The 16,176-nt window shown below is 30.8% G+C and overlaps 2 protein-coding genes across 2 annotated transcripts; one reads left to right on the top strand and one right to left on the bottom strand.

Annotated features, from left to right (window-relative positions):
- The first annotated feature begins 2,309 nt into the window (after positions 1-2,309).
- LOC114408217 (protein UNIFOLIATA-like) lies at positions 2,310-5,053 on the top strand. The gene is made up of 3 exons (XM_028371284.1): positions 2,310-2,804; positions 3,283-3,665; positions 4,552-5,053. The coding sequence occupies exons 1-3, from the start codon at positions 2,330-2,332 to the stop codon at positions 4,912-4,914; spliced, it is 1,221 nt and encodes a 406-aa protein (XP_028227085.1). The 5' UTR covers positions 2,310-2,329; the 3' UTR covers positions 4,915-5,053.
- Positions 5,054-13,418: 8,365 nt separating this feature from the next.
- On the bottom strand, positions 13,419-16,063 carry LOC114409997 (ethylene-responsive transcription factor ERF114-like). Its single transcript, XM_028373722.1, has 2 exons — positions 15,512-16,063; positions 13,419-14,212 (listed from the first exon to the last, which is right to left on the bottom strand). The coding sequence occupies exons 1-2, from the start codon at positions 15,747-15,749 to the stop codon at positions 13,662-13,664; spliced, it is 789 nt and encodes a 262-aa protein (XP_028229523.1). The 5' UTR covers positions 15,750-16,063; the 3' UTR covers positions 13,419-13,661.
- Positions 16,064-16,176: the final 113 nt, after the last annotated feature.

The raw sequence follows: 16,176 nt of genomic DNA, 5'->3' as shown, positions 1-16,176 counted from the left end.
TTAGAAAATTTTGGATTCATTGTTGAATTATATTTACATAAAATTTACATAATAATAAAAGATTATAAATATCTTAGTGACATTTCTATAGAATTTATTGGCTGTTTTCTGGGAAGAATTGATTAGGTTTGAGTGACTTTTTGCATTAAACCATAACTGTAGGCTCAGCCACTTAGGTTATGACAGAAAGTTGCTGGTTGGTTATAAGGCCTTCACCGTACTGGGTATTACGGACTTCGATATTTTTCAGCTGCCGTCCTACGCTACACCTAATATTACATGTGAACTAGTAATTCTTATTTTCGACGTATAACTTAACTGCATGAGACAAATATATCTCTACACACTTGATGATACATGTGGTGGGGAAAAAAAGAATAAAAATGAGGTAGAAATAAGATGAATGAGGAAAATTTTCATTTTTGTTATATCTTCCCCCTTTTCTTAAGCATTCAATCCCTCCACTTTATTTGAGCGATGTTTACTCTTCAAAATATATAGATTAATTGATCTTTAACTGCCATTTAAAGGATATTTTGGTGAGTATTAAAAAAGTATTAAATTATTCTCATTTTATTAGGTAAAATGAAAGTGATGTTAGACAAATATGACAAAAATAATGAACAAATTAATATAATCTTATTGTAAATGAAAGTTTTTTTCAGTCAAACCTCTCCCTGGAGAACAAGGATCGATCACCTGCAGTTGATAAATGAATTGTCGGCTCCTGCAGCTACATCAACACAATGCAAATTAAATCGTGTATATCTTTTTGTTATTGTTTCATTTTTTGCAATATGCAGTTAATTGTTGCAATCACAAAAGAATCCTATTTTTTTCCACAAAAAATTGAAGGAAATGTTGCCATATAAATTACAATTTATAAGGAGTTATACATGCATTTATCTTTCTAGACACCCAGAAATTTAAACTAATGACTACTGCGATTTTTTCAAATAAAAATCTTCTCAATTATCCAGAGCTAAAATTTCTTTTTTGTTTGTAAACTTTGGCTCACTGAAATGATCATATCACTCACATTATTTGTTTAACAATTAAAGCTGTAGTTATCTATATGAAAGTAAAAGTGAAAATGAAATGATTTTTTGATGGATTAGTAGGAGATCGACGAGTTAAAAGTTATCTTTTGCGGTTGTCTTTAGGATGAAAGTGTCATGAAAAGAAGATATGTTGCGTTGGAAAGTCTTGAGAGAACAATTTCACGGGAATGTCTAGCAGATAAAATTTGATTACAGACGAGACAACGCGAGAGAATAAGAGTCGCTAGGATCAATAAATTCCTGTGGAATTGGTTGGTACATAGACAAAGTAAACGCCTTCCCAAGACATTTTTCACGTACTAAATTAAACTTCTACTATTTGGTTCATAATCGTAACACCCGCCACCTCAAAACACAACGTGAACGACAATGAGGCCAAAAGTTAACCTAGGCAATTACCACGTAAGAAGAGTGTTGGTTGTCCGAATTTTCATGCATGCCTTTGCCTTTCCAAACGTTCAAATCAGGCCATCATAATCACATAGCTAAGCCAACCCAAAAAGGCCACTCTCACAGTTGTTTAAGTAAAACTGTAAGACTGTGAGGACCACCCTAATTAAGTATACACCATCACATATATGAGCAAACAAGCGACGAACCCAAAAAATAACAGTCAAATCAAAGGTCAAACCTCATTTTCTCAATACACATGAAAAATTATAGCATAAATTCAAAATCATCATAATCCCGATTACCCTTCACATAAAAGATAACTTATTATTATTAATTCTATACAAATTAAAAAAAAATTAAATTAACTACTAAATAAATGAATTAAATGATGTAAGATTATTTCAATTTAACTAATAATTTTATATTTAAATTTTTGATATACATATGTGTTAAATATTCGAATATAAAATTTTATTATTGATAATCTTATTCTACTCAAATATTATAACCTCAATACTAATTAATTATGTGTCATGTAAAAAATGATTAACACTGTAACTATAAAATAATTTCTCTTCAATGAAACCTTCTAGTTTGTTTAGGGGCAGTCCAGTTTCATAGTAACCAAATGGAAAGTAACCCTGAAGAGTTTCAAGAAAGATCTAACTGAGACACAAAAGGAAGTAAGGAATCCCAACCCCCAAACAGTCTCGGGAAAAACACCCACCCCGGAATCAAATCAGAATGATACAGAAAGGGGCATTTCGGGAAATTAACCTCTCTCTCTCTTTCGCCACCTTTATGCCTTTTGCCTTTATTTCCACCCAAACAGTACAACACACACGCACCCTTGCACTCTTCACTTTCCAACCCCCATGGATCCGGACGCATTCACCGCCAGCCTATTCAAGTGGGACCCACGTACCGTCCTCCCACCCGCTCCGGCGCCGCCCCCGCGCCCGTCCCTCCTCGAATACGCGATGGCTCCCCCGCCGGTGACCACGGCGTTCCACCCTGCGAGGACGGCGGCTCCGCGCGAGCTCGGAGGACTGGAGGAGCTTTTCCAGGCCTACGGCATCCGCTACTACACGGCGGCGAAGATCGCCGAGCTTGGGTTCACGGTGAGCACGCTGGTGGACATGAAAGACGAGGAGCTCGACGACATGATGAACAGCCTTTCCCAGATTTTCCGCTGGGACCTCCTCGTCGGCGAGCGCTACGGCATCAAAGCCGCCGTCAGAGCCGAACGCCGCCGCGTCGAAGACGAAGACATCAAGCGCCGCAACAACAGCAACAACCTCCTCTCCACGGACACCACCACCAACGCCCTCGACGCCCTCTCTCAAGAAGGTACCATATACCATACACTTATTTTAAACCTAATTAACCTACACACACATAACACACTCCTCTTGCTGTAGTTCTAACTGTGTCCTCGTTTATCTTTTTGTGTCATTATGATTATTATTATATAACACTATATAATCGTTTTAGCCAATTAAATTTGGAACAGAAGTTTGAGTTGCTAATTTATACTACTGTTATATTAAACTACTGTTCTATGCTGTATCATATCATAAATAAAGTCAGCAGCAGATACTAGCATAGCTAATAGGATGAGCAACAATTTGTTTGTTATTCTATGAGTACTGTATGGCATGAATGAGATGGACTTTGTGTTATGCGTTTATGCAAAGAATATCTGTTCCGAAACAACAGTCTCTTCTATATATATATATACACACACACACACACGTTGAAGAATTAGTCTTTGACTCTCGGTCCAGAAGAATTATGTAAATACTATATGGGATATGATATATTGTAGGGTTGTCAGAGGAGCCGGTGGTGCAACGAGAGAAGGAGGCGGTGGGGAGCGGGGGAGGGAGCACGTGGGAGGTGGTGGCAGCGGAGGAGAGGAGTAAGCAGCAGAGGAGGCGGAGGACGAGGATGAAGACGAATCTTCATCACGATGAGAATGAGGAGCTTGAAGATGATGAAGGGGAAGAGAATGATGAAGGGAACATTAACAGAGGTGGTGGTTGTGAGAGGCAAAGAGAACACCCTTTCATCGTGACAGAACCTGGCGAAGTTGCACGTGGGAAGAAGAACGGTTTGGACTATCTGTTTCATCTCTACGAGCAATGCCGTGAGTTCTTGATGCAGGTTCAGGCCATTGCCAAGGACCGCGGTGAAAAATGCCCCACCAAGGTATATTCATTCTTCTTCGTTGAGTTCTTCCCATACCATACCCTAACCCCCTTCGTTTATGTTAATTTGTCTCCTCCCTCGTGCCTTTCTGCTTCTTCTGATCACTCTGACTCTGCTACTCACTTGTGTTGTTGTGTTGTTCCCTTCATGAACCGTTTGAATAATACTGTGTTGTTGTCACCGTGATAAAATTGTCACGTTCCACGGAACACGTGACTAGTCAGGGACTCTCGTGAGGGGGTCCACCTTCCCCTTTAAAACTAGATTTTTTTTTCTTCTGTTCCGTACGAGTGAAGTGAATTATCCAGTTACAACTCTTAGCTCCTAACCTAGCACATCCACCCGCAAGTCAAAGTCATGCATGTTCCCCAATTTCCCCCTTCCACCCACTGGATCTTCGCATGCCCTCATACGAATCCCATTCGACGCGTATCTTTGTGTTTGTGATTCTGTTAATTTCATGTGCGTGTGGATGGGGTACGGTTCTTATTATTATGTTACTATTCCTATTGCTGTCACAAAACATATATACATACATGTCAGCCGTATTATTTTTGTTAAAATTAGTCAAGCAAAATATGTTACACTAGCTGCCAAATATAACCAACATGGAATGGTTAATACTTGATATGCGTAGCATAAACAATGTTTGTCTTTTCCAATCGCTAGACAACCTTATATCTATAACATAATCAACTCTTTTAAATTCTAATCATGTATATCACTTGTAATTTGATACTTGTCTTTTCTCTTTAAATATATCAAAATATAACTCATTAACTAATCTTTGATCATACAACAACATTGAAGTTTTGTCGTGATTGATAATTTTTGGCATCAAGATGTATATATATATATATATACCAACTAAAATGTGGGAGTGCAGGTGACAAATCAGGTGTTTAGGTACGCGAAGAAGGCTGGGGCAAGCTACATCAACAAGCCAAAGATGCGACACTACGTGCACTGCTACGCCTTACACTGTCTAGACGAGGAGGTCTCAAACGAGCTCCGAAGGGCGTTCAAGGAGAGAGGGGAGAACGTTGGGGCGTGGAGGCAAGCATGTTACAAGCCCCTTGTGGCCATTGCCGCGCGTCAAGGTTGGGACATTGATGCCATATTCAACGCACATCCTCGTCTTTCTATTTGGTATGTTCCGACAAAGCTTCGTCAGCTTTGTCACGCTGAGAGAAACAGTGTCTCGGCTTCAAGCTCCGTGTCTGCTGGCAGTGCTCACCTTCCCTTCTAAATCCTCATGCATGTAGTCGTGTACTGGTTTAGTAATCGTGATAGTTACTAGTTAGTAATTAATAGATGTGTTGAATGAACCTGGCTAGCTCCCACGCCACGCTATGAAATGAAGGATACACACTTATATATATAGCAATGGAGGGACTTTAGATTACGTATCTTTCATAAATTACTTGCTTTATAATTGTACTTCTTTGGTAGCATTGAAAGGACATAGATATAGCAAGGGATATATACATTCTCATTGGACGCACTGACCACTCAGGATCAATGACTCTCCTGATTAATTAGTGGTACAACAACCACTAATTTAATTTCTTTTAAAAATATATTTATTTATTATAATTTAAGGAAATTAATTCCATTAAACAACAATAATAATAATCGTTTAGTAAAAATCACGCACATCATACAAAATTCTATCAAACATAAAGCTAACATACTAATCACATACTACGTACTAAATATAAGGACTATTACAAAAAAAAAAGCCCAATTTTCTATATTCTCACGTGATTCTTGTTTTGAAATTGTTAATGAAAAATAAAGACTTTTTAATGTAGAAAAAATGAGCAATATTAAAAAACTTTTAAATTATAATTTATAATGCATTTTGACATTTAATTTCTTCTTTGTTTAAATCATATCTTAGACTCTTACAATGTGATTATTGAGGTGATTTTGGTATCTACGGAAGTCATAAAGAAATATTTACAATTCTGATACGGGGATTTTGACCATCATATTCAACATTGATCATAGAAGAAATTAAGGTAAGGTTTGAAGTTTATGTTTTGTGTAAACAACGCATCGTGTGTTCAACACAACCCTAGTGCATAGCGTAGTACTGTAGACTGCCCGACGCTGAGATGGAATTCATGGACAACAATGCACCCGATGTGACAGAGGGGGTGCCCAATACGGTTTTCATCTCTTTTCCATGCCTAGTGTTATTAGCGTTCATCATTTGCGATTGAAGCTTAACGAATTTAGGAATGATTCTCGAAGATTCATGGCATTCTCTTCTTTATTTTCTTTGCTTTTTCCGTTCTATCTCTATGAATTTTCAATTTCTTTACAGTTAGGTTCGGTTAGATTAGGATAAATCTTGATTTAAATCTTTTGTAATTATAACTTCTCTTTCTAAACTTTTCTATAAATTGTTCTAGTCTAATAATCAAATAATTCTTGAGCGTAAGGATTAAGGTTTGACTATGTGCGCATTCCGTCTAAATCATAAACCATAAACCTATACTAAATCCTCTAAAAAAAATTGTGTTCGCCAAAACAATTAAGATCTATAATTGCTAATAAAGGATTTACTAACCAAGGAACTGACGGTAAAATAGATTAGAGAAATTGATTATTAATTATATTAGGAGAAAAATGAAAGGACTCTAATGCCTAGCTGCCTTTGCTTATTGAATTTTCTGTTAGCCAATTATTTTCATTTATTCTCATTAACTTTAATTAAAATAAAAATCAATTATTAATTGTTCTTTGTTACTCAATCAAAAGTTTAATCAATTGATTGTATAGTTATTAAACCATAATCTTTTTTATTATGATACTTTCATTTTACTTTATCACTTATACAGTATAATTCATTAAAAGAATAAAAAACATTTTTATTTAAGATGTTGAAGTCACTTATATGTTGAAAACTTACACACTGAAGATGGTCTTCGACATTCTTGTTTCTTCTTTAATCTTGTTCTACTTGCAATTCTTAACAATAGACCAAATTTTGAAAAGAAAAAAAAAAGGAGAAAACTAAATTTACATGAAAAATTCTGACAACAAAGAAAATCTCAGACCAAAAGTGTAAACTAACTTACAAGCGATGAAGAGAAACCAGTGCCAAAGCAAAAAGGTTCGTGAACATACCATACATTTAATTTATGATATTATTGATAACGTAATTTAAAATTATTTTATAATAAAAATAAGTTTATGAAATTAATTTTAATAAATTTATTATATTATTTATATAAAAATTTTATATAAATATTAATTAAAAAAAATTTAGGGTCAAAATATTATTTTGTAATAAATATACTAACTAATTAGAATTAAATAAATTATTTTACTCGATTTGTAAGTAATTTTTTTTAAAGTATATCAAAGTAAAAAATAAATATCATTTAGACTTTGATATAAATCAGTATTAAATACTCACAGAAAGAAAGACTTTATTTCACATAATAGTGTTGATAAGAATTGTCTCCTCATGGTATCTATCATAAAAAATAAAAAACAATTTAATCTATGATATTCTTAATTAAGTAATTTAAAATTATTTTAAACTAAAAATATATATTTTAAAATTAATTTTATTATATTTTTATATTTGGTAATAAAATATTTATTATATAATTATGTACAAGAAATTAATATTTTATATAAATATGAATTATCAAATTTTTCATATAAATTTATTAAACATAGAGTCAAAATATTGTTTTATATTAAATATAATAACTAATTATATTTGAATTAATTTTATTAGATAAACTCAGCCACATAGTGTAAATATTATTCACCAAAATACTTATTTATAAAATTTCTTGAAATTATTTTATACATTGATTAAAATGATTTTTCAGGATTTCAAAGTAAAAAACAATGTTAAGTCTCTCATATATGTTGTTGTTTTTTATACTCGCAAAAACAATTTTGTTGCGCATATTGATTTGTCCATAATGATGCTAAATATTATTTTCTTACGTAAATGATATTTATGGTTTTTATCATGAAAAATTAAAAATAATTTAATTTATGATATTAATGAGTAATTAATTTAATAATAAAAATATATTTATTAAAATAATTTTAATATATTTATGTAAATAAAATATTATTATATAAATATTAATTAACCAAATTTTTATATATGAAGTTATTAAATATGTAGTCAAAATATTTATGTTCTTTATCATAAAAAAATTTAGACAAATTAGATTTAAATTATTTTTAGTATAAAAATTTCAACCTTATAAGATAAATATTAATGAACAGAAATTTATTCATGTATATAAATTTATTTTATACAATTTTCAAGTGACAATGATTTGATCACTTAAAACAATGACATCTAACAATAAAACAACAAAATAAATTAAAGATGTTGAATTAATAAAAATAAAGTTAATAAATTATTGATCCATATTTTTTTTTTGAAAAAACATTATATAAGAATATAATATTACACAATAAAATATTTAATATAGTGTATAAATAATATATAATATTATAAGTTATAAATAAATTATTACATAACAACAATAATAATAATAGATTTTTAGGGACTAGAATGATTGAGTTTTTTTTTCTTATATAAGTATATATAAAAAGAAAAATAGAAGTCATTCAGTTCATCACTTCACTTTAATTGATGTGAATTTTGAGGTTCTTCGATTTTTTTAATAGGGTGCAAAGATATGAGATTTGAATTATGCTTTGGTTTTAAATTTATTCTCGATAACGTATTCAGTATTGCATTAGCTTCAAATATTCCATCTTTCCTCTCTTTTTTCCAGCACTTTGATCTAATTCTTCGATTTACTTTTGTTAATATTGTGTTGATTAGATTATTCTTTCGGGAATGATGAGAATCAAGGGTTGGAACATGCGCAATCAAGTATTTTAAGAGATCCTTTGCAAATTTTAAGTCGACCTATTACAAGAGCATGACCAATAGATTTAAGAAAGCATTACATGAATTTATTCAAGACATTTGACCCACACAAATTTTTTTGTCCAATCTTAATGTGACCTTAATCACATTTTTACATCAATTTGGACTAAAGATGAAGATTTGAGCCAAAACTGTTCAAATTAAGGAGTTTGAGTTGGTTGTATTTATGCTTAATTATGTTAATTTGGGCGGAAAAAGTATTCTTATGGCAAGTTGATGTATTTGACCGAATTTTAATGTCTTTTCATTTACTTTTGTTTAATAAGAGTATTTTGATTAGTTTGGAGATAATAAATGTATTAAGTTGTCACATATTAAACAAGATGATTCATATGGGTTTAATTGAAAATTTTCGATTGCCCAGTTAATGTGTTGTTAAATAGGAATTTAATGTCTAATTACCTAGGTTAACAGTTTTAAAACTTTTTTGACTTATCAAGACTTGATCTTTTTTTTACGTCTCCAATAAGTAGGATTTTTGTTTTTTGTACTCAATGATTCAAGTAAACACGTGAACCTGACTGTTATCTTGGGAAGAATTGATGCAAGTGTTGGTGAACTTAAGGATTCTAAATCTTTCTAGATTCATATCAGGAACGAGGTGGGTCATAGTGAAAATTGGATTTGGATTTAGGATCGATATCATTTTTTTTCTTCTTGTTTTTAACGGTTATAAACTTTACTATTTAGTTAACACTTCGCTGAAGGATTTATGGTGGTTTTAGATTAAAAAAAATTAATTAAGTTAATTTAATTAGCAATTTTTTTACGAAAAATAAGGAGAAACTGAATTTTCTTTGCTTACAAGTTACAAGGCAAGTGTAAGTAATGATAACCAGGTTGAAAGTGACATTGAGGAAATTGCATTAAATACCGTAAAGTTTGACATTTGAGAAAACAACGGACAATACGAATGATGCCCGAATGGAATCGAAGACGACGAGGTGATGGGCTACAGACCTAAAGAGTTCCAAAGTCAATGACATAGATAAAAGCGTATTGACTTTCTCTTGCAACACAAGAGATGAAAGGGAAAACGAAATAGATTGGTGAACATGTTTTCAGGGTATGTTTAGATCAAGAGAAAAAAAAACGTTGAATGGAAAGAGAAGTGAAAGAAAGAAAAAAATGTATAAAAAGATATTTTCTTAAATTGCTTGCTAGAAAAGAAAGTATAAAAAAAAGTACTCTATTTCTGATTATGAACTCAGGTTCAGATTTATAAAAAGAGGGAGCAAAAATGACGCAGTCTCATTTACTATTGGGTTTTATCAAGCTTAAAGAAACTTGTGAAAAATTCATCTCACACATTATTAAAATTTATTTGTTCATATAATTTAAATAAATCATAAATTAAGTTATTAATTTGAATAATATTTATAAAATCTAATAATGTGAAAATATTTAAGAATCAAAATTATATTTTTATTTTAATTATTATAATTATAATATTATTTATTTAAATATTAAATAAAATATTAAAATAATTAATAATTATATAATATATATAGTAATAGGATTATATATAATGTATAATTATATTATTAGTAAGTATAAATATATACATAGTGGTACAAGGTGTAGGGATGAGGTGGGGGTGAGGTGGTGAGAGTGACATATCCCATCCTTCTTTCCCAATTCAAGAAAAATCTGAATTCAACTCCAATCAAAATAAGTTTTTCTCATCAAAGTTAAGTAGGGACAGATATTTATGGCTTTGATTTTTACTGTTATGCCCAAATGGTTAAACTTTAGAAACCAAAAAGTGGTTTCAATTTTTTGAGAGATTAAAACAAAAAATACATATTTTACAAAAAGACTAAAACCAAAACATCCTAAGGATTAAAAGTAATAATTGTAATGAAAGTTATAAAAAGAATTGAAATTCAAAACATGCACGTTTTATAGACTCTAAATTAATATATTTGCGTGTTAATATAATATTGAGATTTGAAATTCTAGAGGACTTATTCAACAGTCAACAGTCAGAGTTCAGACCCAGACAGTGAGCTTTCAGTAATTAACAATCAAATAATCGCCATCGAAGTCTTCTTCGCAGGTAAATAAATTTGTTGAGGATGGACTTTTTGGTTATCCATTGCCGAATTCAACGACTCCTACTCTACATTACTATACTATATTCTCGAATTAAATTTGAACACAATTGCATATTTCAACTAGATAGGTTCTTGATGAAAAATCTTCATTTGAAGTTGCGTTCAATGTGTGCTAACCTTTTTTAGTTTTTTGGGTGTAGATGCTAACCAATTTTGAGCAAATTAATTTCGCAATAAGCATATATATTGAACATGACAATGATCTACTAGTTTAAAACCTTTTCGTTGAAGACAACGTGTTGAGAGCACTATATGTCTGTGAAGAACGTACAATTACAACAATTTCGACGGTTTGGTTTGTGTTACACGTGCCAAGGGAAGCCCAGGTGGTGGCGGTTCAACTTTGGCTTTCCGTCATGCAACTACCCAATAAAAAGGTTCACACACGCGCGCCTACACGTCACAATTAATTATAAGTACTTTAAAAAATATCTTATAATAAACAGTTTCTACATTTTTTTTTAAAAAAATTCCTTTTTCCATAAAATATATATATTTCATATAGTATTTTTCTACTTAATAAGTTAATGCAGATTAAAGAATACAATTAATATTTTGTATGCATTAAAATTAATTTTAACTTTCTAATTATATGACTTTTACTATTATTTCTCTTCCTTTTTATGATAAATGTTTGAAGTATTTATATATATATATATATATATATATAAATTATAATAACTATCTTGAATGAAATTAATCTTGTTTAATAACTTTTTTTATTCAATGAGAGTGTTCAACATTTTTAAGAATTTTTCTTAATTTCTTATTTTTTTTAATAATCATTTTATCTTTATTTATAAGTTAAATTTTAATTTTCTTAAAAATTATCAATAGTTAAAAAAACATTGTATTACAATATAATTTATTTACCATAAATTTAAAATATAATTTATATGTTCAAAACCATGTATTTATTACAAGCTTTAGTTATAATATATTTAAAAGTATTTATTTATTATAAATTTTAGTTATATGAAATAAACACTTATCATGTGCATCATGTGCATTGCATGTGCTTAAATACTAGTTATATAAGCAAAGACAATCGTAATTAATAAATTTTATCTTTAATGTTATTTTGAACTTTAAAATAAAAACATAAATTTGAAACAAAACTTTCTTTCAAAAGAGAAAAGATAAAAAAAGAAGAAGAAAGAAATGGGTAGGCAATTTTGAATTAAGATCTTCTAACAATAATTTTGATTAGAGATAAGAACATAAAATATTTATAATACATCGAAACTGTTATTATTTGTGTGTTCCATTTGTTTAATTAACTTTTATCTTTTATTCTTCTTTTATAATATGACATTGTAATAATAGTTTCTTGCTAACTTGCAAAAGAATCTATATCTGGTACTTTTCTTAAAATTTGTTCTTTTTTTGTTATGTAAGAGAAGGAAAAATACTATACAAAATAAATAATAATAAAAATCATCATTGCTCGTGTAAACTTCATTAATTATATATTTTTCTTATAACATGGCACCATGCATGCTATTTACTAACATACAAGATCGAGGATCCAAATTCATTCTCGGAATTGAAGTGTTTATTTATTCTAGAGTGCTGTAGTAATGTGGTAACTATAATCAATATTGAATTTGAAGCCGACATTAGACGCGTTTCAGCCATCCTTTGGCGCCATCAGGTTTAGAATTTTACGTTAGTGTTCAAACCTACTGTTCGAGAGAGTCTGAGTTTCATATATTGATGCTTTAGACACACGTATGTATAAGCTCATGAAACACCCAACACTGTTAACTATAATATTCTGTCGATATATATTCCTTTCTTACGTGCCAATTAATTATTCCTTCCACTCCAATCCTTCTTTCGGCTCCTTCCTTTTAATCTTATTCAGAATGTTATTTTCACGTCGGAAATGATTCAATAATAAAAAACTATTATATCTTCCACTAATGTTCATGTGACATATACTAAAGTTTTTAATTTATGTAAATAAAAATAATAATACTTGATAATCTGTCATATGAAGCTTAGTAATATCATTACGTTCTTAAACCATGTAGCTAATAATTTTTAGTTTCCTTCTATTATTTTTTTTTACATACTCCTAATGAGTGTTCTATATTAGGTTGTGTTTGAATATAAATATTATATAAAAAGAAAATAAAAAAATACAATGAACTATACTTTTTTTTTTAGGGGAGAGTGAACTAAACTTATTTCAATAGATTAAAATCAGTTTATATATTTTGATTTTTATAAAAATTCATTCATTTAATTTTTAAAATTTAATTTTAATTTATACAAATTAATTTTAACTTATAAGAAAAAATAATTTATTTTACTTTTTTTTTATTATAAATACACGTTGAGAAATTTATTTAACTAGAGACTTTTTCCCAAGAATCACTAGTACATTAGAAGTTTAATTAATACAAAATCATGAATTTTCAACTAGTATTTAAACTTTTAAAATTATTAATTTTTATATTAAATATCTTAAAAATCATAATAATTGTAATTTTTTGTTGGTTGACGGTGTATAACTGTGCATGTGCATGATCATTATACTTGTTTTCAAGAGAAAATAAGCTATTCTTCTAAGAAAAAAGAAAAATTTGGCCACTAGTTGAATATAATCTTAATATATATACTACAGTACTATTAGTTTAATATAATCTTGATATATATTAATATATACTACGAACCAGTCAATGTTGGAGCTCAGATTTCGTGCTCTTTCCTTCTTTAATCAAGACAAAGGTATACCAACAACATGCTTTTTTTTTCAAATTAAACAAACATTTCATCATTGACAACACATACAGGAGATTAAAATAATTAAAAATAACTTAAGGTCATGAAAATATCATAACAGCATGCAGTGCCGTGACTGACGAAAAACAAATTAGAAACCATGAGTTGTTGCGGAACAAACATCCATATATCGTATCCTCTTCAATGTCCACCCCTCCAATTCCCAGAATGATTAGAATGAGAAGAACCTCCAAATTGCATCGAAAATTTCAGCAACTCTTCTTGCTGCTGCTGAGACAGTGCAGTAGAAGAAGACGAAGATGCAGATTGCTGAGAAGAAACAAACATGTTGTCTCCCCCATAGAAACGAAGCATATCTTGGTTACTGAAGCTGTTACTCCCACCACTCATGAATTGTTGCTGAGCATATTGAAAGTGACTTGGTGAATAAGTTTCTTGAGTAGTCAAGTGTGGAGCAACAGGGTTAGAATTAGTGCTGCTTGATGACATGTGCTGATTTGTGAGGTAACCAAATTCGCTAGCTGTGCCTTGAACCCTTTCAGGGAAATTGAGCTTTGCTTTGCTTCCTTTGAATCTGAGAGCAGCTTCATCATAAGCAAGAGCTGCAGCTTCAGCAGTTTCGAATGTTCCAAGCCATACCCTCGCTGCTTTCTTTGGATCGCGAATCTCTGCAGCCCACTTTCCCCATGGACGCTGCCTCACTCCTCTGTAGTGTCTTCTTCTTACACTCCCTTCACAATTAACATTGGATTATTCAGATTTCAGATAATACTTATTGATAATAATGTTCTCCCCCCCCCCCCCCCCCTATTTTCTTCCACAAAGTTTTTTCTCTTCTCTTTTTATGATGTTTCTTGTACAAAAAATTATGAAAAATGTTAAATCATATTAATACATTAATTGGTATAAAGATACATGAATGATAATGTGTTTACTACAAAACTAAATTTGCTTCATCAACTTGACCAAGAGTGTGATGGGTTGTGAGCTTTCGTACCTATTTTTTCTGGTCCAAGTAGTGATATTTTAGATACTCAGTAATTCTAATTCCAGTTAAAATCTCATCATGTTATCAGTTATGTAGCTATTATACTTATAACACTACCTCTCTTTATCTCTCTTGGTGCCATTTAGAGTTGATTGTCACACCAATTATTTTCCTTTTCATTTCCTCCCAAAACTTTTGTAACAATTGAATAGAATGATAATATTGAACACCCATAATTTATAATCATCCTATTAACACTTTTTTTATTTTTTTTTATATCTTTCTTTATCTTATATTATATCATCAATCTTATTAATAAATTATTTTTCCTTTCTTCTTATATCTCTTTCAAGATATATAAATCTTTTAGATGTCTAATTAACAATCATTTCTCAATAATAACAATATTGAAAAACTATATAAATTTCTTAATTCATATATATGCACACGCACATACCCATACGAATTAATATTAGGAGGTCCTTTTCTTTTTTGGGGGGGAAAACACTAGCACATTATATATAAAAATTAGAATGAAGGTTAAAAAAAAGGCCATTCAGTACGAAGATCTCTAAAATTATTTTTAGATTTGAAACTAATGACTTCTAAGTCAGCGGCAACCTTATACTGTGCTAAGGCTTACCCTCAAGGCTGAAAAAAATAACGGCATGTTAACTTACAAAAACAAAAATTGAAAGGTTATGCATGAGCCTGCACCGTACGTGCGTTTTCAGTTGTAGCCTCGTAAGGGAAGAAAATGGTTCTAAGAGAGAAACCAAAGCTCTTTAATGTTGCACTAACTAAGCAATGGTACTAGTGGACATGAAAATATCAAAGTTTTAGGTGTAGCGTTTGTGAACACTTTGACCAAAAAAAGAGGTTTCAAGTCACAAAAAGGAATAGTATCGGAAAAGGGACATAATTAAGAACGGAAAACAAATAATATCCCAATCGTAAAAATCAACCCCAGCCTTCAATATCCAATTTGAACGCAATGAATTAAATATGATGAAAAGGATAGTAAGTGAAAACAATTAATTACCTTGTTCTTGTTGTTGTACTTGGGATTGTTCGTTAGTATTCTGGGTTGAGGTGTTGTTGTGTGAGGAAGTTAAAAGGCCTTCATGCATATGAAGAGAATCACTATTGGAGCCACCAATGACTTGTGTGAGAGCAGAAACCATGGCTGACATGTCTTGCTGGGACCTTTCAGAATATATTGGGAACAAACCATATTCCTCTTCTCTTTCAGAAGAATGTGATATTGATCTTCCCTCCATGTCTCTGGGATCCACTTCAAAAACTGATTGATATATATATGTGTGTAAGAGAGAGATATTTGCACATATATATCAATTAATTAATTGATTGTTAACGTGGCCCCTACTGCAAAGTTTTCGAGTGTTATTGGCTATCTTTTGAGTTCTATGTTTCATCATGGGGTTGTGCACCAAAGTGTGGCAAGAATCAAATCTAGATAGTGGATGATACTCGTGTTTAGATCGATCAAACGTAAAGGTAAAAAAAAAAAAAAAGGAGAGAGAGAGAGAGAACGAAAGAAAGAAAAAAAAATGGATCAATGAGGATGAGAATTAGGAGCGGGGGAGATGCTAGGGTTTTGGTTCCATTAATTTTATATGTCTCGTTGCCGTTTTTAACAGTGTGAACCCAAGACAAATGAGAGCACACTGAAACACTAGACACCAA

The sequence above is a fragment of the Glycine soja genome, chromosome 4, assembly GCF_004193775.1.
Source record: "Glycine soja cultivar W05 chromosome 4, ASM419377v2, whole genome shotgun sequence".
NCBI lineage: Eukaryota > Viridiplantae > Streptophyta > Magnoliopsida > Fabales > Fabaceae > Glycine > Glycine soja.
Note: the sequence above shows the minus strand (reverse complement) of the source record. Positions and strands in the feature narration are given on the sequence as shown.